At 44.9% G+C, this 26,841-nt stretch overlaps 1 protein-coding gene across 3 annotated transcripts in view; it reads right to left on the minus strand.

The window, feature by feature from the left end:
* The window catches only part of PROM2 (prominin 2), a 531,075-nt gene that overhangs the window by 212,169 nt on the left and 292,065 nt on the right, over positions 1-26,841 (minus strand). For all 3 annotated transcript variants that reach the window (XM_069619114.1, XM_069619113.1, XM_069619112.1), the window contains exon 10: positions 25,732-25,891. In XM_069619114.1, the coding sequence (XP_069475215.1) occupies positions 25,732-25,891 (160 nt within the window). The remainder of the gene's footprint in view (positions 1-25,731; positions 25,892-26,841) is intronic.

A 26,841-nucleotide genomic window follows, 5' to 3' on the forward strand; every position in this document is an offset into this window, starting at 1 on the left:
GAAGCTAGAACAAAATAGCGAGAATTTAAAAATCATTAGTGATCTACTTTCTCAGGAATGTGGGCCATGGTCTCCAGGGAGACTGGACAAAGTGGGGGGTGGTGGTATGGTAGGAGAGGTGGTTTAGAAGCTATACCCTCCTCATGGAGGTATTATAAAAAGAATAAAAAGATTTGTTTTTGAGAGCAGATTAAGGAAGTCCCTTTCTCTAAAGGGCCGGCCACCGTCTCGCTTTAAGGGCTGTGAGGGAGGAAGTGCTAATGTACATGTTTGGAAGTGCTGGGGGCAGCATTTCCAACCAGGCAGCCAGTCGGCCGAGTAGGGACCTTACGGGCAGAACATCTAATGCCAAAGAGCATAAGATAAGCTGCCCGTTTGTGTATTCCTGAACACGTGTGTTGCATGCCACGCCTCCTGGGAGCATGGTAGCTCACAGGACTTGTGTAATGGTCAGATGGTAAACAACATGTGAACAACCTGATAAAAGGGACAAGCCAGTTCTGGCTCGTCAGTCGAACAACAGCTGACTCCTGCGTGTGTTTGTTCACACCATGCTGGTGCCGCACAGCTTGCTGAGGCCCTGTTCGCATGGCCCGACCACTGGATTGTAACTGCCATGTGATCGTGGCTATGGTTGCAGCCTCGGCCTGGGTGCCCCACCGCTGAAGCTGCTGTGTGCGCCCCCAGCCAAGGTATGTGGCTCCTGTGCTCCGGAAGCCGCAGGGTGCCCCCTGCGTTCCACCACCCATGGTACGTACCTCTGGTGATCCGAATGCCATAGGGTGCCCCCTATGGCCCGCACTCTGTCTGCCTGCAGAGCGGGTGTCTGCCTGGTGACCCAGGCGCTCGGTGCGGCCTGCCCGGAAGCCCATGGGCAGGCCGCCAACAACGTTTACGCTTTTGTAAGCAATATGCAGGGCTTGGAAAGCAGTGCGTCATTCTTCCAGTTAAAGTCATTGCTAAACTGGAGCTATGATGAAACTAACTACATGCAGAGAAAACCAGCCTCACACCGAAGGACTTTAATGCACGTGATCTAAAGCCGAAGAACAGGCAATGCCGCTAAACGCAACGGGAACTGCTTTTCTCTATCCCCGCTGCCTTACGCTGTAGAAACGTACCCAGAGCATGGCGGTCGCTGTTGCTGGTTTGTATTATTCATCAAGCACCGGCAACGCCACCAGACAGTGCCTTCAAGGCTCTAAAGTGTAAAGCCTTCTGCTAATTATTTTTGGCAGCTGACTGCCCTCGTATCCCATGTCTGTGTACTGAGCTGCCTTTTGTTGGGTGGTGGGTGACAGTTACATCTCCTTTGTTTTCCAGCAACAGTTGTTGACAGTAAAAAGACATGTTGCTCCCTGAACTTCATTACGGCTCTGCCCGTCAACATTTATTTGCAGCTCAAGAAACATGTCGACAGCGCGAGTTTTTGATTTCATAGCTGCCAAATGGCTGCAGTCAGCGAGGCCTGTATTTCAAGTCAAGGGCAAATTGGATTTCGGCTGTACAGGCTCCAGGGCTAATGGCTAAAAACACACACAGGAGTGGTTCAGGCGGGAGTGGACTGGCCTATAGGGAACTCTGGAGATTTCCCGCTGGGACTCTGCATTCTGAGGCTCCTTTGTGTGCTAACCTAAAACATTTTCAAATGGTCTCATAGGAAAAGGGTTGGGCTTGCTGCACATGTGTCTTACAGGGGACAATTAGAACATTATATCCTGGGCCTCAGCAGAGAATAACTTCAAAGTCAACCGAAACCGCCTGAGGCAATGTACTGTTGTTTTGAAATCTTATTGTATGTGGACCATTTATCAAATATGTGGAACCATATATTGCTTTGACCCTCAAGGAGGATTGCTTTGGGGTATCAATCCCACACTGCCTGCATCTCATTTCCGTTTGCATTTGTTTAAAATGCACAATTACTTATAACATGAATCTCAATTTTAAAAATGAAAAAGAAAATATGGAATATACAAGAAAGAGGTCCCAGGAATCCTGCAGAGTACCCTCTCTATGTTCATGATTGTGGAGACTCAGCAGGAGGTAATGTGCAGGATACGCTGATGGGGGACCTCCCCCCGCCCCCCATCCAGCTTGTGATGTTTGTGCTCTATTTATGTCCATTAGGGAAGCTGGTCGTCTGGAGGGTAAAGGGAGATGCGGTGGGCATGCACAATGGGGTCCAGCACAGTCTCAGAAGGGGACCTGTTGACTAGAGAGACGGGGAGGCTGGGAAGGGGCCACTGTGTATTGCGGCCCACCAAATGTACCAAAAAAGAGTTGTAGGGGTTTCAGACATACAAAGGGGGTGTGGGTGAAGCTGGATTGAAAGGAAGATGGGAGAAAGTGAAAGGGAATGGAGCGCAATAGGGGGTTTCGGTGTCGCCCCACAAGATAAACACAATCTATAAAAGTTACAATCAAAACCGGAAACGGGTGCACTGGCACTTTTGGGACAAACAAAAGACAAATACATGAAAAGGCAAGTCGAATGCAAATTCGAAAACTAACTGAAATAATGCACATTTGAAATATTTTAAATGTGAAAATTAAAGAAAGACGCAGTCATATGGGGGGTATGTGTGGGGGGTGGTATGTTCAGTTTCTCCTGTGGACCCCCCGAGATGGAAGGGGGAACTGCTGTAGGGGACAGATCACAGCCACATAGATATAATGTTTGGCAAAGTGGGGAGTCATGATGTGATTGTATTGGTTTCTGAAAATTTCAAAAACTCTGAAACTAGGGTCTTTGAGAGTGTCTTAGAGCATAATTCCATATGCGGTGACCAAACATGTAATTGATAAGATGTTTAGGAGCCAGAATCTGGGTAAGGCTCCGGGCCCAGATAAGGTTCCGGCGGATTTCTATAGACCAGAGCTGGAAATAGGTATGCCTTATCTAACTAACCTCTTTAACGTGGTCCTTCAGTACAGTGTGGTATCTGCCTCGTGCACCAATACAAAAATGGTGCCCATCTACAAAAAAGGTGCCAGGGACGCTGCTAGCAATTATAGTCCCATCTCCCTTTCATATGCTTGAGCAGTCCTGGAGCACCGGGAAACGTGGATAGTGGAAAACAGGGTCATTAATCATCTTCAGGCGGGTTGTATTAGTAGAGCAAGCACAATCAGGCAGAGCCTCTGCCTTTGCCTAATATGCGATAAACACGCCATCCTTAGAAAAATGAGTATATACGCCATGTTCATTGGCCTGCGTACGGATTTTGACATTGTACCAAGGGCACGTCTTTGGGACATACTTCGAGACCTTGACCTGCCTCTTTTACTTCTGAAGGCCGTATAGGGTCCTTCATTATATGTTTGCCAGTATTCCATCGGTAATTCTGGCAGGATACCGGCAAACAAACCTACCGTTTTCCGGCGCCTGATATGCCAGAATTACCAACATATTACTGGTGCTGGCAATGATAGGTAAATGAATGGAGTTCATAGGATTCCCTGGGGACATTGCCAGTAATACTGGCTGATTTTTGCTGGTGGTGTGCCTGATTTACCACCAGCTCTTGGCTGCAGGTAAATCAGACTACCCCACCGGCAAACTTGTACTCTGCCGTCAGGAATCCTGCCAGTAAATGGAATTACTGGCACGTTAATTCCAGACCGGCTGAGTCATAATGAGGCCCAAAGTCTCTGTTCAGGGAATACAGACACTGTGAGATGGGGCATGGACGCCAGCATTACCGAGTCAATAGGGACAGGGATGGGAGTCTGCCAGGGGTGCGTTTTGGCCCCCAGACTGTTTTGCATCTTTATCAATGGGGTGATTAAGAATGTATTGGCGTAACAGGTGGATGCCCAGAGTCTAGCAAAGAAAAAAACTCCAGAGCTCATGTTCGCAGTTGATGCAGTTCCTCCACTTACGACAGTTGACCTCAAAGCAGAATTAAGTACCATTGGGGAATTTTGTGACCTAAAGGGCCTGTCAGTTAATGTTATGAAGACAAAGGGCCTCATCACCAGTTGGGCGGTAACCCCGGCGGTAATAGGGCTAGTAGCCCTACCGCAAACCCCCCCGGCACTATTAGTGCCGGATCATGGGTTTGCCAGAACAGTAAGTCCCCATTCCCCATTGGGCCCATTTGGGAATTTCCCATTCCCCAATCGGCAAAATCTCAGAGCTGGGGGTAAATCCACCAAGCCCGTGATTTGGCAGATCCTTAAATGTGGCAATAATAGCGTTACCGCCGCATTTACGGGCTACCGCCAAAGTTGTGATGAGGCAGAAAGACCATGATTTTTAATACTAGTCAGAGGATAAAAAAGAGGACAATAGTTCTCGAGTTAGAACAGGATGAACAATATGTTTATTTAAGCTTGAGAGTTTTGTAAGGGTCTCCCTGGAAGCCTACAAGGCACAAGCTAGGCACGCAGCGACATTTCGGGTGGAACTCTGCAAAAATATGCGATGCCCTAAGCGCACAATTACAGAAAATAAATATCTTGAAAACATCCTTGCATTACCCTTTAGTACACCTAATTTGCCAGTGTTTTTGGCAACCCGCATGCAGCGTATAGAACTATTCTCTAACGCCCGGCCGGTTTACTATTGGGTACGGCTATGGACAGCGGATGAGCTGGGGAAATATAGAGATTCAGTGCTTGATTTATTATCTCAGGCGGGAGGAAGGTTGTATGATCAACTTAATAGTTTGGGCCTCAGTGAGCTCTGGTCTAACCGGGTAACTATGACCACTAAGAGCAAAATGGCAATTTCAAGTGCCTATGAGGCCAAGGTGGAGCAGGCCACCCTGGTTGAAGTTGGGCAATCGTCTCTGTTGACAAGATGTTGGAGCCTTAAACCAGTGCTTCGGTATGAAGAGTACTTTGATTATGTTAATCAAAAACATGAAAGAACTTTGCATTTTAAACTTCGGATAGGTACTCTACCGCTGGCGAGCGGTCGTAATGCATGGAACCCAAATGTGTCAGCGGCATGTGTCAAATCATGAACGTTTCCGTGTTTATGCGTTGGGAGATAATTACGTAAATCGAGGGACATGTCAGACAGAGTAGCAATCCCATTCTTAGCATGGGACTCTGCTGGATAGTTGGGCCGAACATTAAAGTCTCCCATGAGAATCAGCTTGGGATAGGTGAAAACCAGGTCAGCAATTAGCTGCGCAAAGTCACAGACAAAATTGGCTTGAGAAGGCGGGCGATAAACCAATAGAATATAGGCAGAAACATTGGGGGGAAATTTGAAGCTGGATTAGATGACCTTCCCACATAGACTGTGTGCCAGAGAAACTGGGACACAGTTTATAAAGGCTATGTGAGTGAGAGCCAGACCACCTCCTATGGTGGGTGGAGATCCATCTAAGCGTAAGATATTATATATATTATATATTAGGAGGGCGCATCTGCACAATGTCTGGGTACGATGAGGGTGAAACCAAGTTTCTGCCAGGCATAGCAAGTCTGGGGAGTCATTTTTTAGAAGGGTATGGATGTCGTTCCAATTGGCAGCTGCTGATCTGGCGTAGACTAAAATGTCAGTAAGGAATGTTGCAAGAGGGGCGGGGGTGTCACCAGGCTTAGCAGCCTAGCAGCAGTCATGCATATTAGCCTTTATGAAACCGACACGGGTCTCCCGTGACCTAAAAGCTGGCGGATGAAACCGCTCTCGCAGTCTGTGGGGAAATCGGACATCCAATGGAGCTAGGGACAACCGCTCCCTGCGAGTCTACTATTTGACCACACTACCGGCCACCCGAGAATCATGCGAGAAAGAAACACCTGCATCTTGGCAAGCCCCAGGAGCCCACGGCCCTTCCAGGGCCCACACATGCTTGCCTTTAGAGCGACTTTGGCCCGCCTCTGGGGTGCCGGTTGCGCAAGTCCGCTGCGTGGACACTCCCGCCAGCACATAAGTGCTGAGGGTCAAGTGGGGCAGTGATGAAAAGTTAGTAAAAAAGGAAGAAATACTTCCTATTCGAACAAACGTGATTTTGTAACCAAAATGCCTGATAAAATCACAAATATTAAAACACAACACTAAGTAATCCCCCAAGAAAGGCCCTATATGCTAAACATGTAATTGTTTCATGGATAAACCGTTTTTTAAATCCATAAGGGACACCTAGCGTACTCTTCCAATGAGTTGTGTTATTACATCAACTCCAAATAGCATGGAGAGGTGGAGATGTCATTCTGATCATTAAAGAACAGGATAAACAACTTCCCTCTAATTGTCATGTAATCGCTTTGCTACCTGCAGTAACTAGTTTAGAAAAATCTTGTTAAAGGAAGTGGCTTCATAGGTTGTGGGTAACTTGTGGCTCCACTTCCCTACACCGGCTTCTCCCACAGGCTGTACTCACTGGATAATGTATTGAAGGGTACTACTTTAGCAGATCTTAGTGGGACTGAGGGGGCCGCTCCAGATGCTGCTGTTTCAGGGTTCTAAGGATTCTATAAACAGCAATTAAAAACAGATCCTGGGTACCAGACATAACCCAATAAGTAGGGGGTACCACTGGAGAATAGGCAGCTGGTACCTAGCAAGCCACAAATATACCTTCCATGTGTGATACAAACTATACATTTGTGTCCATTATTTAAGAACCAATATACTTTAAATGTCTTCTTCATGTCTCCTAATGCTCCTGTATACACATTCCCAAAACACAACGAGTTGATATCAAATGGGTATGTTTGTATGGCACAAGTTTGCCCAGGGAGTCAAAATTAGCCACTGGTAGCTTCGGTGCCAAGTTAACCAGGCTCTTGCCTACATTCGTTGGTTAAAGAGGTCCCAGTGATGTATAACTCTTCTGTTCCGTAGATTACACTGCAGCATTTGATAAAATCAACAGTCATCTGTTATGAGCTGAATTAAAGGTGGTAATCCAAAGCTCTTGGTTATCATTCATGAGTGCAATATGGATATGTGGATCCAAATGAGCGTCACCAAACAATGGCCTTTCTCTGAAAGAAGGACAGCGTACAATGGACTCAAGCAAAGCTGTATTCTTGTCACCGCATTGTTTTATGAATGTACCGCCTTTTCACTTGATGTTCTCGCTGTAACCTGTTTCCTTCTGAATTTAAATAAGAGTACTAATCTGCACTAGTTATATGATCCTCCATGGATATAAGCCAATGTACTTCAATGTTGCTTACATACAATGGATGATAAAATAAAGTTAAGGAGTGCACAATGACGCTTCATGTATTTGGTAAATGGAGGTTCCATAGGATTTGCCTATGGGTGGAAATTGTTTCATATTGGCATTAGGCTTTCGATCGCCAATGCACAGAGAAAAACTGGTGATTAAAGGTTTGCCCTAAATTAATGTTTTCTACGAAGGACATAACTTTCCACTGTCATTAAACATTTATCAGTAAACCTCTGCCCTACTTTTCTCCATGGCTCCCAAGAAATTCGACCAATACAAAACTGAATATATATTAATTATTTATTCATTTATATAGCGCTTACACCCTTACGTATCAAAGCACTGAGACATATAACAGACAGAAAACAAAACAACAAAAAAGAAGGCAGCTAATGAAGAAAGGCACTAATCAGAAGAGTTTGAAGATATTGTACGTGAAGTATTCAGAGAAAAGAAAGGTCTTCAATTTATTTCTAAGAGAGGCGAGGGTGGAGTCAGTGCTTACGCATGTAGATATCTTGTTCCAAAGTGTCGGAGCAAGAAGTTGGAGGGATCTGCCACCTGCTCGCATACTCTTGGCAAGTTTGCAGTTCAATAGCTTCTGAGAGCCAGAGCACAAGACACAAGAGGGTGTGTGCCATTGCAAGCATTCCTTAAGAGAGTGGCCCTAAGATATGAGACCTGTAATGTTCAAAACATTAAAAAATTTCAGACATGAACTTTTCAGGCTGCCCGGTTATTAGAACTTGCAGTTTTGAGCATAGCAGTAGACAAGGCCAATATATTGTGAATGTTCATCCTGGAAAACTCAGATCCTAGCATTCCCAGAAATGTATTATGGTAGAGCACCATTTTAGTGCAGAAGTGGAAAACTCAGATCCTAGCATTCCCAGAAATGTATTATGGTAGAGCACCATCTTAGTGCAGAAGTGACTGATATGCCAATTCTAAAACTCAGAAAAGATTGTTGGAGACATGTGAGCTACCTTATACATATGGGGTGATGCACTCTTGAAAAATGTTTTAAAAACATTTGCTGATGAAAACAATGATGCTTCATTTATGGTCTGTAGATATTTATACCGACCTATTGGTTAGGAACTGTGTTTGTACTATGAAATTCCATCGAGGGACATAGTTCTCTTTATTAGAAGTGACTTTGAGAATATTTTACTATATTTCGCAGTAGTCCTTTGTTCCTATTGGGAATTAGCAGATGGAAATGAATACTAACCTCCTCTAATCTAACAGTCAATAACTACTGACATTGACTGCATTCCAAACATTCTGACTTAAGAAGCAGACAGGGAAACAACAGAAAGATTTTCTCTGCATTAAAAAAAAGAGCTATGCAATTTCCAAGAAAGATTTCTTTTAACAATACACTCCATCCCTGGAAGGATCTGTTTTCACTGCATCTTCAACGTGATAGGCGATATATTCAATGTAATAGAATTGAATGAAAGCTAAAATATGAAAAAAGGCTTCCATTTTAGAGAAACTGTTTACTTTTATATTACACCTAATGCATGCCTGTGTTGCAACCTTTCCATTTAACCAGATCTACAATAAAAGGGTTTCACTTATAAAGACAACCTAGAGCCAAAATAAAGCCACATTTACAAACGCGTTTGTCTGTTTACTTCAGTCACTATTACATTCAGCATCACAGCTCCAAAACCTATATTGTTGAGATCATTATGTGCTAGTAGCCTTATAGATTTTGGGAAGGAGTCTGTATCACTTCGGATACTTCCCCTTTCCCAACCTATGCCCCTTATTATGGATCATTATCTCATGATAATGACCACTTCCTCTGTCTATTAGGCTTTATTACAAGTGTTACAAGGGATCTCAAGAATTGAATAACAAGGTTGGCTTATAAACAAGGGTGCATGTGTTATTAACTTGTTCTTGCTTTGAAGGTATGCCACATTATTATTTATTCTCATTGACGGCAGGAATTAAAATGAGTCTGGTCACAAAGGATCAGCGTTTTAAACCCTCAAACAATAGAAGTTGCTGTCAATCTCCTAGAAATGTGTGCAAACAGGCTATACATCTTGAAGAAAGTTATATAGCACCATATGTGCAAACTGCAGCTCTTCCGATGTTTTGGACTGAGACTCCCGTGATCCCTCTCCAATGACTAGGCTGGCTGGATCTGATGAGAGCTAGTCCCAAACATCTGGAGAGCCAAAGGTTGCTGATACCTGGTTTACACTATTGACGTAATAAACTTTTTAAATAGAACATGATTCATGCAACCTCCCTATGAAGCATCTTCTATCCAACATCTCAGTTTCCAAGTGGCTGTAACATAACTTAATACTTCTCTCAGTGCCTGATAAGACACCATCACTTGGATATGCTCTGGCCAAAAGGCATTTACTGCCAATTTGGTGATCACACTCATAGGTCTTTAGGTTAATCTGCACATACTGATTAAATAGTGGATTCCCAGGATGTAAAGAAGCACAGACACGATTGTGCGTGGTAGAAAACACAATCGAGGCCCGGTTTGAGAAATTAGGAATTCATCAGAATTCACCCTTGATTGTTTTGGCAAAGGTATGGAAGGACCCTGCCGCCTTCTTCCTTTTGTTCTATGAAATGTTTTGACTGTGAAATCCCTTTCTTTTGTGAGGAAAGATATCTGTTTCCTTAGCACAATATTTAATGCACAAATATACTTACCATAATCCTGAACTAACTATAATTCTGCAATTATAGTATTTAATGCCCTTTCTACGTGCACTTGGGTAGATTTCCACGCATGTCTTAAATAACAGTTTTTCTCTGGGTAACACCACAAGGTCCCAGAAGGTGAGGTGTATATCTTTTTCTCAAGGCATTGCACACTGTTGAGATTGAAAGCCATCAGAAGATGATGGACCATTCACCAAGACAGGCAACGCCCTCCATCAGAATATAACACTTCTTCTAGGGGGCTTCCCGGGGATGCTTGAGTCCAGATCTTCTCGTGGACATTTACAGCAAAATACAAAAAGCTAATTACTTAATGAGCCTAACAGTAACAATTGAGATACCAACAGAACAAGAGTTTGGGCTCCTGTCATCACCACTCTAAAGCCGATTTTCATCCTCCATTCTTAGCTGATTTCTGTCTACACCACAGATAGGTCCTGAAACATTTCAGTTACTCTAACCCTGAGTTTGGCAAGAATGTTTTGACTTTGGTGGTCTACCGGTGAAGGCTCTAACTACTACCCTTGTTACCCCCACCTTCTTTTATCCCTTTACCATCCCTACCGTATCTCTAACATCAGAATGTCCTAGACCAAGTCATTTTCCATGCTTGACAATGTATCATTCAAATAATACACGTGTGTAAGAAAAACAGACAAATCATGCAATATGAACCAGTTGATATGGTACCAATATGTTTGCCAGGATGTTGTCTTGAACCTACAACACCTTTGTGAATTGGATTTAGTTAATTTAGGGCTGCCAGTCAATAAAGCCCTTGAGCTCACCCTGACAAACACTGCATCTTTTATACATCTCTGAATTCCTACAGTTTTCATCTATAATTTCACAGCACAGAGACTGCAGCAATGAGACATCCAAAATGACTCTGCTTGGAAAAGTGGTAAACTTACCAGAAAAGGGTATTTCACATGGTAAACACTTGGTCAAGCCCTCAAGCGTATCTAGGGACCAAATAGGAATTATGTCACCGATCAGTCTCTCTGCATTGAGTGTGAGCTATGCATAGCAATTATATCACCCTACCCCTTTGCACATGAGCAGTGTTAGTGTAGAGGAGCAGGTGGACGTGCTTTCCCTAAATCCCGCCCCCTCTCTGCCGTCATACTGGAACAGCAGGAGAATGGACCTACATTGGACTCCATGTGTTATGCCTATACCGTATCGAGTATATGAGACCCGATATGGACTCAGACAAACATATCAAATGTATCCTCGCACTGAGAGTGTGGAAGGATATCATGTGGAAGGATATCAGCACGCACCATTGGACAACATGGAGCATTGAGTGAAATCTGATGAGGACAGAGTGATGTCATGAAGAAGATGTACGAAGACATAATGAAACGATATGAAAATACTTAAGAGTAATGATGTGACTGAAGTGACAAGAGAAACCTGTAAGAAATGATAAAGTGATCATATATGCAAAGAAGAAAAAGAAACTTGCTGACCAATAAGTGTAAATACACAGCAGCCAAGGGTAGATAAGACATATAGAAACGTGTTATAGAGAGAAATATAAGGTGGCAAGGATGGCCATGATAGAAAAATGGATGTCGGCTCATGTAAAGATTCAATTCAGCTACCTCAGAGACAAACCAGGGGTCCAGAATCAGGAGGTGCTGGAAAACAGACCTCTGTGCAAAATGAAGAGGATTCTATGTTGGCCTGGGATTGAGGATGGTATTTTTAAGGAATAGCCGTGAGACCCAAACAGAGGCAGACAGATAAACCATGTGCGTGAGACATATTTCTCTTAGATTACAGAAGAAGAAAACATCTGCAAATGCCAAGTAATGGACAATTAAAAGTGTATAAAGTCTATACAAGATAGAGTGAGGAAGTCTCTACAAGCCAAGAGGAGCAATGAGACACAGTATAATTGAATCAAATAGCAGTAAATAAAAGGTAGAAATTGACAAACTTATCGCCTCTTCACAGGTGATTCTGAAGTCAAAAACATGGGCTATTCATTAAGCTGTGGATTAAGATAGTGATGTGCTCGCACTCCCGTGAATGTCCCAGTACAGAGAGCAGGCTACAATGTCAACTACAGATGGAAAACATTGGCTCATGGCCGGACTGATGAGAAATGATGGACTAATTGGGAAAGTGGGGAGTAATCTGACGGGACTGAAGTGCATGGGTATTGTTTCGCTTACACGCTGCTAGCCGAGCCGAAAGTCCAAGGTGGGGTGGGAATGCCAACCAATCAGTGGGCCTATGGGGCATCCTACTATACAATGTTGCATAGACCAATCTGCTGCCATTTTGTCTGCTATAATTAGTATTATACTTATTTAGCAGTAGATCGAGGTGTGTCTTACAGATAAGAGACAGCCAATGGTGTACTAGCCCATATGTATTCTATAAGTAGATATATTCCCCTAACCAAACCCTACCGTCAATAGGTTTTACAGTTTGCGACGTAGAATGACATCATAGATGACGCATATTGGGGTATAAGACCTCTGTGTAATCAGGTTTGGGTGTGAGTGTGCAAGCATCAGTCCGATGGCTGCCAGTTTGGCCCTGCTTTATTACATTGAGAATAAAGCAGTACTTTTCCATATTCTTTGAGTCTGTGCGGTTATTTGGTCTAAGATCTTTATTGGTAATCCCATCTAGCACAAGAGACGCTTCAAGGTGCTAGAGCACATTACCGGAAACAAACAAACTCCATCTTAGATTCCTTTAACTGAAAACATAAACATAATCAGTACTCAACAAATAGCTCTGTGGCGCATCAACTCAGCATTGGCCAGTACTTGGGCTGGATTATGCATGCATGCAAATACCTGCAGTATGTCCCAGCCAGCTCTCCCACAACACTCCCATCACAGCATAGCCTGGTAACAGGTAACAGAAGACTCATATCCAGTGGATGTGACTCTCAGTCGATGCAAAAGAGGTGATGGTAATTATTTGAGAGATTAAATAGAAATTGATGGCTGGTCAGAGGTATATATGGGTAATGTTGAGGGTGTACAGGTATCTATACTTCCCCAAAGAAACCACAATTTATGTAACCGTATAAGAGTATTTATATCAATACGTGTTTTCAAATATTGGCATTATTTTATGTTATTGTTAATGTGTAAACATTGTCGATTCGATTGAAATATAAATGAAGTTTTGACTTTGTTTTGCTCAAATACTTCACCAAAATGTAATGTAGATTCAAATATGTATAAGTGAAATTGATTTATATCAGTAAACAAACATTGACTAAAAATATGTTGAAAGAGTCCTCTTAATCATTTTGTAAGTATATTGGTACATTGTATCTGAGCTGATATTGGAGCTTGACTTATATCATCCTAGGATTACACTCTCTGATCACATGCAGCTATAAACCCCTTTTCTCTAATCTTCCGGGTAGGAAGCTATGTAGCATGCTTGCAATTTCTTATTTGCTCACCCCGGGCTGCCTCGGATGAGACGGCAGAGAGCAACAAACAGTGCTATGATGCCAAAATGAAGTTCCATGCCCTCTAGCCTTGTCGATCATGTGTTTGCCACAGTCTGGAGAGAAGAGGTGAAAAGAAGCTCAGCAACAAATCTGAGTCTCAACAATTCATCATCAAGCATCAGTTGGGAGATCTCCCCACCTACCGACTGTGAGAGGAAGGTTAATCGAGAACTATCATAACCTTGAATCAAAATCACCTACTCCCTGTCAGGGATGAGGTTGAGTTTCCTGAACTAGAGGCTAATGAACCTCATCCATCCAGCCTGTGAGAATGCAGCATGTTGGCACTGAAGAACATCACAGCCAAGAACAGCTCAGTCGGCAGTAGTTTTCCCAGTTTCTGAGATGCCGAATTCAGAGGGAAGCTATCCAGATGCAGGCGCAGACTCAGGAAGAGATAATGAGATGTTTGCAGTGAGCACTACCCCGTCGTGTCACAAATGTGGGTCCACACACCCATGTATCAAGAACATTCTCCTTTGGAGGCTAACCTTAACAGTATCCCTCTGTAACCTTTTCCTGAGGTTTATATTGACTCAGATACCCCTGACCATACTGTCCCTCATGTAATGGATGCTATAGAGGATCCCTTACCTGTTAGGCTTCCACTAGAAGAGGACAATCTTGACCCACTGATCAGCCATCAGCATTTTCAGGATTAACCCTTAGAGGAAACCCATAGCTGCACTCTGCCATTCCACCAAGGAGAGCAGGGCCAGTCATGAAGCGTTTGTATGATTTCTCTGGGATCCTGTGAGAGGTTCCAATCACATATTCAACCCTCTCCTCTGTCCCTACGTCAAGTGAAAAAGTTTCCAAGAGTTTAGGGGTACAGTGGGAGGTGCCTAGATCCATTGTAGTAGGTTGCAACCAGTGGTATGAAAGTCTAGGTCATCATTAGATGCCTACATCACTCAGGCATGGGCTTCCCACAAAGGTGAGCATAGTTCTTACAAAAACAAACTGTAATACTCTGCAACAACCACTAGATACTAGCCTATATACAGCATGGGATTCTAAACATATATAAGCCACAGAAAGACTGTTACTTATTTTCTTAACCAGCGCTTCTCTGAAGTACGCAGCCCAGGGACTTCTGCAATACGCTGCACCCACTTTCGAAGTACCCAGGCCACTCCTGACATACATTGCCAGGGGTTGAGTCCCCTTACTGATCCTGATCTCCGGGCCACTCCTGGCCTATGTGGCCCAGGTCGCTGCAGACTTCCTCTTTCTGCCCCACTTCAAGGTCTTCATTAGCCAATTGCAGGCTTGAGTCTCCCAATAAGTCAGCATGGTCTGCCCGATTCTGTCAGCCTGGCCCCTGTGATAGTGCTGGACCTCCCAATGGCCAATCCGCCACCAAGAGCCATCGTCCAAGCCACTGGAGCTTCAAGCAGCACTGGCCCGGCTGATAACATTGTATCAAACAGTAAGGCAGCATTTTCATATAAAATATAAAAAAGCACCCATTTTATTTTTTTGTGTTTTTTTTCCCAAGGATTGGTATATATTTATTTTTCGAGTGGTAGTTAGGGTTAGGTTTGTTGTTAGATGTAAACAGAACCAAACCTTCTGTACTACAGGAAGATGCTTTATCCTATTATATCCTGGCGAGAAAGCTGGAGACCATGTTGCTTTAAAAATACTAAAGATCAGTACACCAATGCTAACAGTGATCAGTGTCCTTATTGAGTTTATGTTAGAGTATATTGTGTTCACATTGGTTTTGTTGCTGTTTCCATGGAACTGGGGAACTTCTTCATCTTACTCTGACATCCCGCTTCCCGACCTTTGTGTGTAAGTAAGGCACAGACATTAATGTTTCCCCTTCCCTGTTACAAAACGTGCACTCCCACTATACACTGTAGAGTGTAATTAACCTGCTCCTCCTTATAATGAAAGGTTCTGATTAGGTTCATATCGAATTGTTCAGAGAAGTTAAATGATTGAGGGAGAAGCCTATATGATTATAAAGCCTAGCAACCACCTGTTAGCCTCGTTAAGGCAGCAGCCTTACAATATCTCTTTTCTTTTTATAGTTTACCACTCAGTCAGTGGCCCTCATTACGACCCTGGCGGAAAGGGGTTTACGCCGGCGTAAACCATGGCGCACCTTTCCGCCTGAGTACGAGTTCCCGTAGCGCCATGGTGATTTTTACGCCTGCTTTTTGCAGGCGGAAAAATCCATGGCGCTACGGGACTTGTTGTTAATTACGCCACCGTAATTTACGGTGGTGTAATTAACGCCTTCCCCACTCCCATTATACCCTATGGGGCAAAAATGGGAATGGGGAAGGGTAAATGGGGATTGGGGACTTACCGCCCCGCCAAGGTCGGAATGGGGCGGTAAGTCCGCCAACCACCATGGCGGAGTTGGCAGCTTAGCGCCATGGACCATGGTGCAAATTGCACCATGGTTCTCCGCCAGGGTCGTAATGAGGGCCAGTGTAAATTGCTCCATTGTGGCCCTCGGCTGTGTGACATCTCCTGCAGTGTAACTGGGTGAACTTGTGTGTCATAGCTCTTTCAGTGTGAGTCGCCCCACTGATGCCTGACGGATTGCTTAGTGTGTACTATATCTGTCCAATGCTGTACAGTAGCTCTTTCAGTGATACTCAACTAACTGATGTATGCGCTCCTTCAGTGTAACTGGGAGAACTGGAGTGTGACACATCCTTCAATGTAACCCTTCCAACTGTTCTGTGACTGTCTTATGAAAGGTCCTCCAGCATAACTCATCACACTGCTGGTTGACAGGTCCTCGTAAAACCACATAGGCAAGCTGCATTGTCAGGCCTACACTGTAACCTGACACACTGCTTTATGACCTATAACTGTACAACCCCCTTCTCTGTCTTCTTGTCCAATCACCTGCCTCTGCTCTATTTATGTTTAATAACACCCTCTATCTCTGTCCAATTTCCATTCCAGTTAAATCGCCTCTTCCGCTCTTTTTCAGCCCAAGTGCCCATCTCCTCCTCTTCTTGACCAACATTCTCCCCTTCTTCTACGATTCTGCAATCACTTCAATCTTCTCTCCCTGCCTTTTGCCCCTGTTTTTCTGTCCATCCTCCCCATTTGCTATGGTCCCTTCCAGTACCCTTACCCCTCTATTGCTGTACTCTCCCCTCATGTTGTGCATAACAGACCAGAGGCCCCGGGTACTGGGGTGCTGCGGATCCCAGGCAATCGCCAGCAAAAACAATTCAGCACAAATCACTCCTCCCAGAGACTCAGTGACCAATTCTGAGGTGCATACAAAGATAGGAAATTATTCGTTCATGAAGGAGAAACACTTTCCGTAAAAGCACCATATTCTAAAACAGACAAAATGTGGTGCAGGGACATTAAAGCCTCGCCTTTTCCATGTGCCTGATTTACAGCCAGCGAGCAGCCCTGGTAACCATCAGGAATGCAAGGCGGAGACTGGGAGGGGATTCTCCTGGCAGAGGCCTGCTTTTTTGCAAGTCAAAAAACAGGATTTGAAATATAACTCCTGTTAGGTGCTGTTCATCTCCACTGCACATGTTTTCCCTTTCTAAAAATAGCATTTCCCAGACTGCAGAACCCCTTTTCTAAATTGCTAAAAGCTTAAGGACACTTTCGAAAATTAATAAAGTGGCAGTCTTTAAATAAATGTTTCTCCCACAGCAAGATAGCATAACAGCCTTTTTTGTTGGAAAGCACCATATCTGCCCTCCAATCCTTCAACCCTCCTCAAAATGGTGGTGCTGGAAACTTGAGGAAAGAGTGTCTGCTTGCCACACAACTTTCATCACAAGCTCTGAATCAGGACCTCGGTTTGGGCCCCACAAATGAAGGCCATCTGCACTGTGGTGGCGCCTGGTTGTCTGGATGGCCTTCCCCGTCACAGCGCAGCTCATTCATTTAAAAAGAATACGTTCTCCTCCCCTCAGGAAGCCCTAGAGGAGATGGGTTAGGAACAGGCCCAGGACCAGGGCTGCGGTAGTGGAAGCCGTTGACTGAAACCACTTCCATTTTCCATGTGCAAGCAGCAGCTCCTGCTTCCTGTGCAGCTCTTCAGCCAGCCCACCTGCCCACGTGGCAAGAGGGAGAACAAAGGATGCAGCCTGCAGAAGCGGCGGCAGCCGCTGCGGCAGCAGGTTCATAGGCACTAAATATATAGGGGCAGAGGGGACGATGCCCCCATACTCCTAAAACCACAGTTACAGGATGTGGATATTCTGCATGTATTTGTATGGGGGTGAACAAAAAGAGAAAACAAAAAAAAGGATTCAGAGCTGTGTGCTTTTAAAGCACTCAGCTGTGTGACAGGGCTTCTGGCTCCTCTTCTGTTGGGCCTAAGCTCAGTGAAGTGTTAGCATGCATCTTGCAAAATTAGCAAGTGCTGCTCATTTCAAAGTAGGAAGCTGCCTCACCAATGGACCACCTGAGCCTTAATTGTGGGGCGGAGGGAGAAGAAGAGGGCTGGACAGGCTACATCTGTTTGGCAGGTGCAAAAGAAGTAAGGGGAAGGTGGAGAACGAAAAGTAGAATGCTGAGGAAAGGCAGCTCAGTGGGTTAGGTAACTGGTGCCTTAGAGAGACTCAGCTTCACCTCGCTGAGGATGCCCAACAAGGCCGAAACACGTGTCTGGAGTTGCTGATGGTACTCTTATTCAGAGGAGAATTGCATAGCATTTTGGTGCTGGACTGCCCTTGTGGATGGGACCAAACTGATATGGAAATGGATATTTCACCTCTGTGAAGGGTGCAGTGAGCAAAAACGTAGTTGTAGACCCCCTGAGATGGAGAAATGCCACAGTACAGGGTGTTTGACCCATGTTCATGTTCAGTAGAGGGGCCCCCATACCCTATGTTTAACTGTTGCTGAAATGTTATGTGTTTTACCTACCTGGAAATCCGATGGCTTTTTGTCCAATTCTTGCTGCAAAACGTGCTCTGACATTAGATGTTTCGACCTGGGTATGGGTACGGATCCCTCGCTTTGATCGACGTGGGAATTTCTGCCCCCGTAGCGAAAAACCAAAGTTGGCATCCACGAGCAGGATGCAGGTGAATAACCTTCTTTTTTTTTTTTTTTTTTGCATTTGTGCATTGGTTTATCAGGTTATGTTATTTTACCGAAGTGAAATTCAGAGTGGTAAGTTTTACTGAGGTAAAAAATAACGAAAAAATAACGAAATTCTTTTTCTTTTTTAATTGTCGGGGTCCCCCACAAAGCTCCCCATTTTCCTACCATTTTAATCACATCCCCACCCATTTTAACCCCTTACCCCACTACTGTATATATATTTATTTAACATTTTCTGTATTTTTTCGGTATTGTTTACTTCGGTAAACCTTACCACGCTGAATCTATTTTGGTAAAATGACTGGATACCGTTTCACATATAAACCTTTCACAATCAAAAAACATTTATCAATACAGAGGAAATACACATAGTCAAATTTAAATTCATCCCCTTACAAATTCACCCCCATACAAAATAACTCCCTTTAAATAGTAAAGAAACTGATATATGAATATGCCTGTCCAGGGGCTGTTCCTTAATATAGTTTAGATGCCATTGAATCTGCCGCTGTGGCACACATTCTCAACCTTACTGGACTCTAGCACGCGGTGTTGCCCTTACCCCGAGCCCTGCCGCCATTCCACCTTGGTAAGGTCTATAACTCTTGATTTCACTTCCCTTTGTTCCATCTCTGTTCTTGCTTCTTCTGCCCTTAACTCACGCCCTCTCCAATCCAACCGCTCGTGTGGTCTTCCCTACCTCACCTGCTTTTTGCTCTGCCGCTCCTTCACGCGTCATTTTACCTCGTTCACCACCTTCCTCCATCACTCCCCCATCTTTGCTCTTCAACAGCCGGCTTTTCCAGACCCTTTCATGCAACTGTCTCTCTTCTTTTCCTATCCTTCATCTCCCTCTTGCCTCTCAGGCCTCCATTTATTCTTTCATTCCCTACCTCTCCTCTCCGTTTCCTTTTCTATTTTCTCCAGTCATCTCGTATCCACTTCTCCCGCTACGCCTGAATCTGCCTCATTCCTTTCCTGCATCTGTCACTACTTTCCTCTCATTCACAAGCATCTGCTCTCCAGCACCTCTTCACCATTCCACCACTCAGTTGAGTACAGCTTCCTCACTCTACCTTTCCCATTTGACCCTACTTTGGAGCTATGAGGCCAATCCAGTAATGATGTACACTACTGCCATGCTTGCCCGCCCCACCCCATTTTTATTCAGGTGAGAACAGCTGTCAGAAACACATTCTGCAGACAGGGAGAAGGGCCAACCTCCATTTTATAAGGGAGCTGTATCAAGCCACTTGCTTTCGTGTATTCTCAAAATGTTCTTGATTGGTGCCCAAAATTCCAACCTCAGCTCTGTTCTGTTCGTAGCATTCTGGCCACAAATGACAGCAAGATGGCATTACGTTGTTAGACATCTAGCGACAATACAGACGCACTGCATTTGTCTCGGGAGGATAGCTCAGAGGCAACACGCTCGCCTGGGAAGCAAGAAGACTCGGAGCAACACAGGTTCGATCCCCTGGTTCACTCTTTGAAACCTCCGGGTATAATGCGCGTTTTAAATAACTCATTACAATTACGATGAATGTGGATTGCCACGCTCATCCAGTCTGTCTATCCCTTGGCCCCCTCATTCCCCACACAGCTCTTTACAATTCTCCCTATGGGTCCAATGTCAACAGTCGGGGTCTGGATTGGCAATGGGCGAGGCATTGCCAGATGAGGGTAGCTATAGATAGGCTGAGAAGCCTTGTGGTGATAGAAGCAGTAGGATTGGACAATTTTGGGGCCTCGTTGAGATGTCAGGGTTATGTGGATAAACTCAATGTTGGGTACCCCATATATATGGCCTGGTTGGCAGCGTGTGGAATAGAGAGCGCGAGGGCGCTGTTTTATCCAGGTGTGAGTGAATGGATGCTGGCACCAGTAGGTGGCTTTCTGCTTATGTGCAGGGAGTTAGTGAGCGGGAGATAGGTAGTTTAGGCTGTAAGGTCTTAGGGTATTGGGAAGAGTACGGTATGCCACAAGTTACAGTGGGACACCGTAGAGCAATGGAAATGTTAAAGCAGGGATGGGGCGGTAGCCAGGTTGGATGCAGACACTTGTCTGGGACATAAGGGCCGGGGGGATGGTATGACCTGCTGACACTATGTGTAGCTTTCTAACATTCTGTATGCAGTATATGTCAGCAATGCTCCTACTCTTCTCGCCCCCATTACCCCCAAGCAGATGACTGAGCAGAAAATGTGATGTCACTTCTGGGGATGTCGATTCTGTTCATGTCACTCCCAAAATCTGGGACACCCCAAGAAAATTCACATGTTTGCTCCTGTGTAACAGACTCTAGGTATGACAGCTCAACGTCACGAAGAAGAGCTACATGTCACTCCATGTGCAAAGACATTGACCAAGCCCCGGTGAGCTCACCCCAAACCGGAGGTGAAAGATCTGACAGACTCTAGTCCTTTAATGGACCTCACTGCAGATGGGAGTTCAGAGAACTTAAACCATGGCCTAGACTAAGACCCACCTCAACAAGAACATATGCCTTTAGTGGCTTGTCCCCCACACTGCTGTGAGGCATATTTGAAGAAAATTGAATAAATGCAAAAATCATTGTAACAGGAACAGGCACACTCCTAAGTTGCTGACAGCTGAGGTTTCATTTTCTATGGTTGTGAGCATCTGTCAACTGCACAGAATCATGTCTTACTTCCCATCTCCCTTCCCTGGCGTTGGATGCCTTTGCAAGAAGCCGGTCTGTCTCCGAAGTGACCAGACTGCGCTGCCAGCGGCACTCGGACGCCACCGTATCACCTTCCATATCCGCATTCACGTAGAAAGGTGACCACAAAAACCGGAGAACGCAGACATTATTGATTGGGTCCAGGCACCGATTGTGTGGGTTTCCCGGGTATCAGCCCAAAACACAGAAGTGTGCCGCCGAAAGGTAAGTAGGAGGGGAAAGGGGATGCGGGGAGAAGTGATCTATGTGATCACGCCGCCTCCTCATTTTTCTAGTCAGCATTTATTGTGCCTGCATTATCAGCGGCGCAGTGAACACATAGATCTGGTTTCCCGATGGTCATTATGAAGAAAACAACAACCCAGGAAGGTGAGGATATGTGTTGAATTGTGACTCCCATATAAAGTCATCAAACTGGAGTGACACAATAACCCCATGAGCGATGACATATTGACAACCACAATGAAACCATAGGGTTTACCAAACTGGATTTAGCAATACTAACACCAGTTGCACCCTGGTAACTGAAACTGTTTTCTCAACACATATGGGACTTCTGCAGTACAAATGCCTATGCTTTGGTACAATAGCTGTAGTAGATGTTTTCAAGAATGGCATTGATGAGGTCATTGGTAACATTCCATATGTCATCAGTTTCAACAATACAATTCTCAACCACTTGCTGACCAAGTTCTAAGATCATGAGTGTCTGTCTGAAGGTTGTACTACAAAGACTGCCGGACACCGCTAACGCTAATTTTGTCTGTTATTTGCTGCCTTCTTCTGAGGTTACTTCTTTACCCTTCTCCTGGCTCCTGGGTCTTATTCCATCTGCGCCAACCCCATCCTGTCCAAGCCAGGTACTGCCATCTCCTTTGGAAGCCTCACAGAAGACGTCATCTTCCACTCCTCGGCTCATGATCACCTCTGGCACATCTGGGAGGAATAGTGGAGAAGGGTTTTCTTCCCATTCTGGGTTTCCCTTTGTACGTCTTTTCCTGGGGTCACTCTTCGACCATTTCTGTACAGACTGGTGGCACAGGGGATACTGGTGTAGGTCGACCACACTTCAACAAGTCAAGAATCCTAAAGAAAAACCAGGTACATTCAGCTGGTGACGGAGATGGACAAATCTCATCCATTAACATTTCGCCAGACTCTGATGGCCCAGAGGTCAACAACAGGCGTGCCAGGAGCTTCCATGGGTGTCAACCCAGAGGGAAAGGCACCTGACAGTCGTCAGAAGATGCAGCAAAGGAGTGACCCCCAGTATCTACACCTCTATACTTGTCCCTCAGAAAGCCTGAAAGACTATGCGGTCCAGGTTATCGACACCTAGGCAGAGTGAAGCATGCTGCCCGAACCCTGGAGTCATAGCGGGTTTCTATTATGCTTTTCCAGAGGTCGCATTGTATAACAGATGTTTTTCCTTTAGGAAGTGTGGCTTTGGCAGACACAATCACACAACCACCCCTAAATAAAAACTCACACACTGCATACTGGTGGAACTCCAGACCAGGCATGTGTGTATGTGTGTATGTGTGTTGTGATCTTTGTACAATCACACTGGAATGGATACCACACTCCTCCTAACGCACCTAACGCCCTTCTGCTGCATACTTTCTTGCTCCCCGTCTGTTGATATTGATATTTTATTTGTATCACGATCGTACACAAGTGTTTCAGAGCGCGACAAGGCAAGGGAGGAGAACAAGAGAGAACAAAACCAACAATCTTACTAGGCCCAGTGACATTGCGAACACGCAAGTGCATGGGAGAGGGAAGGGGAAAAGTGCATCGAAGAAGGGAGAAGTGGAAAGTGCGGAGCAAAGGAAAAACAGAAATAATAAAAAGAATAAATAAATAGTAAAGGCAACAAACAGTGGTAGTGCAGCCCGCAAGTGGCAAGTGCTGTGTTTAATGCAGCAGACAGGGTATGTCTGATAAGTGCAGGAAGAGAAAAAACGGGGGGACTTTATGGGTACAGACACAGACCCCAGTGCAGGGGGTGGCCCGGAGTCAGTGCAGGTGGGTGGCAGGGTGAGCAGGTACCTAGGCCCGGAGGACAGAGGGTGGCCAGGTGTACAGTGCCGAGAGAGAACAGAATCAACAGGGGAGAGGAGATGCGAAGGCAGAAGCAAAGAGGTAGGTCTTGAGGTGTTTCCGGAACCGGAGATGGTTCTCATCAAGTTTTAGAGTGGCAGGGAGGCTGTTCCAGAGGGAGGCACCTGCAGAAGACAGAGATCTACCCCCAGCTTGTTTCTTTGAAAAACGACTTTAGCCCCCACTCTTTTCCTGTCCAATCACCTTCTCTCTCTACAATCTCTTGCATTTTCACTTGACCCTGTTTAATTACATGAAATCTATTTTAATAGGAGAGCGATTAAAGATCATGGAGGAAAAAAAGTTACAAGAGCTTTTCCCCTATCCAAAAGGACCTTAAAAGAAAAAATGCACGCAAGTCTGGATCAAAGCTGGCTAAACTGTTCCAAAACCATCCCAAAACATAAAGGGCTGGATCTTACATACTAAGGATGAAGACAGAAGTAGTTGCACCAGTTCTTACTCAAATGCCAGCCCCTGACCCTTCCATAAAGTTGTGACACATCCAGTGTCCCCACTCACCTCAGCAATTCCCCTGCACCCAGAGCTTAATTTGTGAAATAAATTAGTGCCACGGCCTGAAATGTTAACTAGGAGGCTGGAAGGAATCTCACACCATGTCTCGGGAGGATATCTCAGGGGCAACGTGCTCGCCTTGGAAGCAAGATGACACAGAGCAACGCAGTTTCGATCCCCGGTCCATGCTTAGAAACCTCTGGGCATTAAGAGCATTATAAATAACCTATCATATCATATCATACCATGGCCATCAACGCTGGTCCTGAGGTGTGAGGCATGCGCTTAGCCCACAGTATCAATTAAACTCTGCCCCATAACTGCCCTGATGTCGTCCTCATGCCAATGCGTCTGGCTTCCCCATCCTTCTTCTGCCTCGTAGTCTTGACCTCCAACCTATACTCGGTCTACCTCTCCAAGCGTCCGTCCGCGAGTCTCCCTCTGATCTCACTCATTGTCTTTCTCCCTGGTTTATTTCTTCCCTTTATATCACTTACTCCACAGGCTCTCAGCTGTGTGAAACTCCAATGAGTGAGATCATTGAGGAAACCTCTATGTGTATCCAATGAGTACATTTCAGGGGTGCTCCAGTTCTACTAGAGACAATTTAGATCAAGCCTAGTAATAATTATGAGATGACAAAAAAAGATGTTGTTTATGTATCTCCCCAATGGTTGCTGCGTAAGGACGGCTGGAGCAAGTGTAGTTCCCAAGTTGGGATGCAAATGCCAGATTGCATTACAGCCATATTACAGGGAGGGGCGCATTATATAATAAGTTGCAATGTTTACATGGGTGCATTTTTTAAGCAAATGTAAAATTAACTCTGACAAGTAAGTCCCTTGTATCTCTTTTAATGTCCTAAAGGTTACCTCTTTGAATCGCCTGTGGTTTATTTTGAAGAGGAATCTTTCAAAATGCATGCATCTACAAACATGGACAATGGTTCCTCTATTATGGTTGGTTGCATGTCCACACACCAACAAATCCCAGAAAAGAGAGATGAGGGGAGGGAATGACATTTTGGAGAAGGGCTCTGTAGCGGCTACGCCAGAGTGATATTCAAGCCATGTCTAAGTGCAAGGAACCCTATCCTGGTAAATTTCCTATTCGGAATTACAGCAAATACATGGTAATGGTATGGTAATGTTTATCTGGTTAGGAAGCCAGTGAATAACATCTCTGAGCCCGGATTACAACATTTCACATTGTACACATTTGCAGGGTATTATTACAATGTCAAGTTTCCCAATTGCAAAGAAAAAAAGAAAATGTTCAAATGTAAGGTAGCTGCAGGACACTTTAGCAATAATAAAACCATTTCTGTAGCACATACCACAAACTTTAGGAAGCAGTGTGTGAACACCTTAGCAGCACAAGTCCATGCTGCCGCCTCCCTTGCCCATTCCATTGAGTTGAGGACAAAATTGGTAATCTAAGCCCTAGGTTATACATTATAAGTATCAGTGTTGCAAAACATGTCCAGGGGATGGGCCCCGGACAACACCAGCACAAATGAAACATTGCCCGCTCCCTTGGTTAAACCAATCCCTGCACTCCTCGCTGTGTCCAATCACCATCTCCCTTCTATTCCCCTTTTTTTTCTTACACCATCACCACCCAACTTCAGGACCAGTTACCAACTTCTGCTGTGTTCGTGTCCATTTATCCACCGCTCCCCGTATTCTGTCACCTACTCCCCTCGCTTTCTTCACTCCCAATCCTTCTCTTCCTTTTACCTCTTTTTGCTTCTTTGCCAAATCTCCATCTCTCCTTTCTTACTCAATCACTGCCACATCCTTTCATGCGCAAACTCCTCCTCCTTCCACACACTCCCTTGCTTAATGCTATGCCATCACACCCTTCTCTCTCTCTCTCTCCCTCTCTCTCTCTCTCTGCCTCCGTGCTATCTATTTGCCTCCTCTTCCAACCCCTTGCTATCCACCCCCCTGACCCCATTACTAACGATCACCACCTCTGCTCGTTGCATGGCCACCTCTTACCTGTAATGGTCGTAGCGTTTCACTTCCTCCCCGTATTTGGTACATTCCTTCTCGACCTTGAGTAGGGATGTGCTCAGCGAGGCGGTATAGCGCTCGATTTGAAAATCAGAAGCAATCGACTTGACCTGGTGCTCAGCTGTGGCCAAGGCTCTCAGTGTGCCTGCAAACGAGGGAGAGTGGGAGATAACAAGAAGGAGGGATAAGGTAGAAGGTGGAGAGAAAGGAAGAAGGTTATACAAAGGTAGGAAAGAGGAAGGAGGCGTAAAGTGCAGGGAACAGGGACATGAACAAGTTTGTACAAAGTAGGAGGTGGCGAGGGAGTGAGGTAAGCAAGAGCATGGAAATAGAGAGGGTGAGGCAAAAGAAACATAACAGAGAGGCAAAGAGAGGGAGTGCGGGGTAAGAACGTATGAATTTGGAGGACGTGGTATGAGGAGAAGGGGGATGAAATTGAGAGGAGAAGGAGGAGAGAAAGGGAGTAAAGAGGAGGAGAATAAACGTCAATTGTATGTATTTTCCAATGCTAGTACACAGATCTGTGTGTCACGTGTGCTTTACAAATGCCAAAGTCTATTAGCACAAGTTGGTGGGGATGGCCACAGAGCGTGGAAGAGCAGGTAAAGGGCAGAGATGCAGAGAGGTAAGTGGGCAATAGCGGTTAACATAGGTGTGAAATAAAATTGCCTAGTTTAACAGGTATTAGCATAACTTACCTAAAACCATTTGACCTAAAACATTTAATTTAATTGTTTTGACCTTTTTTTTGGTCAAACTTAATCAAATATATATTAGTGGGTAAGGGTATAGATTAGGTTGAGGTCTCCCTCCCATTTTAGACCAAAATAAGGTCAAATACATTAGATCAAATGTGATAAGGTCAAATGTTTTAGGTCACACAGCAATCCCTTGCCACGCAGCTGAGTTCAGGCAGACAAATGGCTACGAATTACCAGTATACAGTATTAAAGCAGCTGTGGCTGGAAAGAAAAGTGAGAAACAGCGCAACAGCTCAGCAGCTCAGCTCTCTGAAGCGTGCACTCTGATGGAGGAGGAAGTCTCGCAAAAGAACGCTCCAAATATACACACACACACACACACACACACACACGG

The sequence above is a fragment of the Ambystoma mexicanum genome, chromosome 10, assembly GCF_040938575.1.
Source record: "Ambystoma mexicanum isolate Mex_15411 chromosome 10, UKY_AmexF1_1, whole genome shotgun sequence".
In the NCBI taxonomy this organism is placed as follows: domain Eukaryota; kingdom Metazoa; phylum Chordata; class Amphibia; order Caudata; family Ambystomatidae; genus Ambystoma; species Ambystoma mexicanum.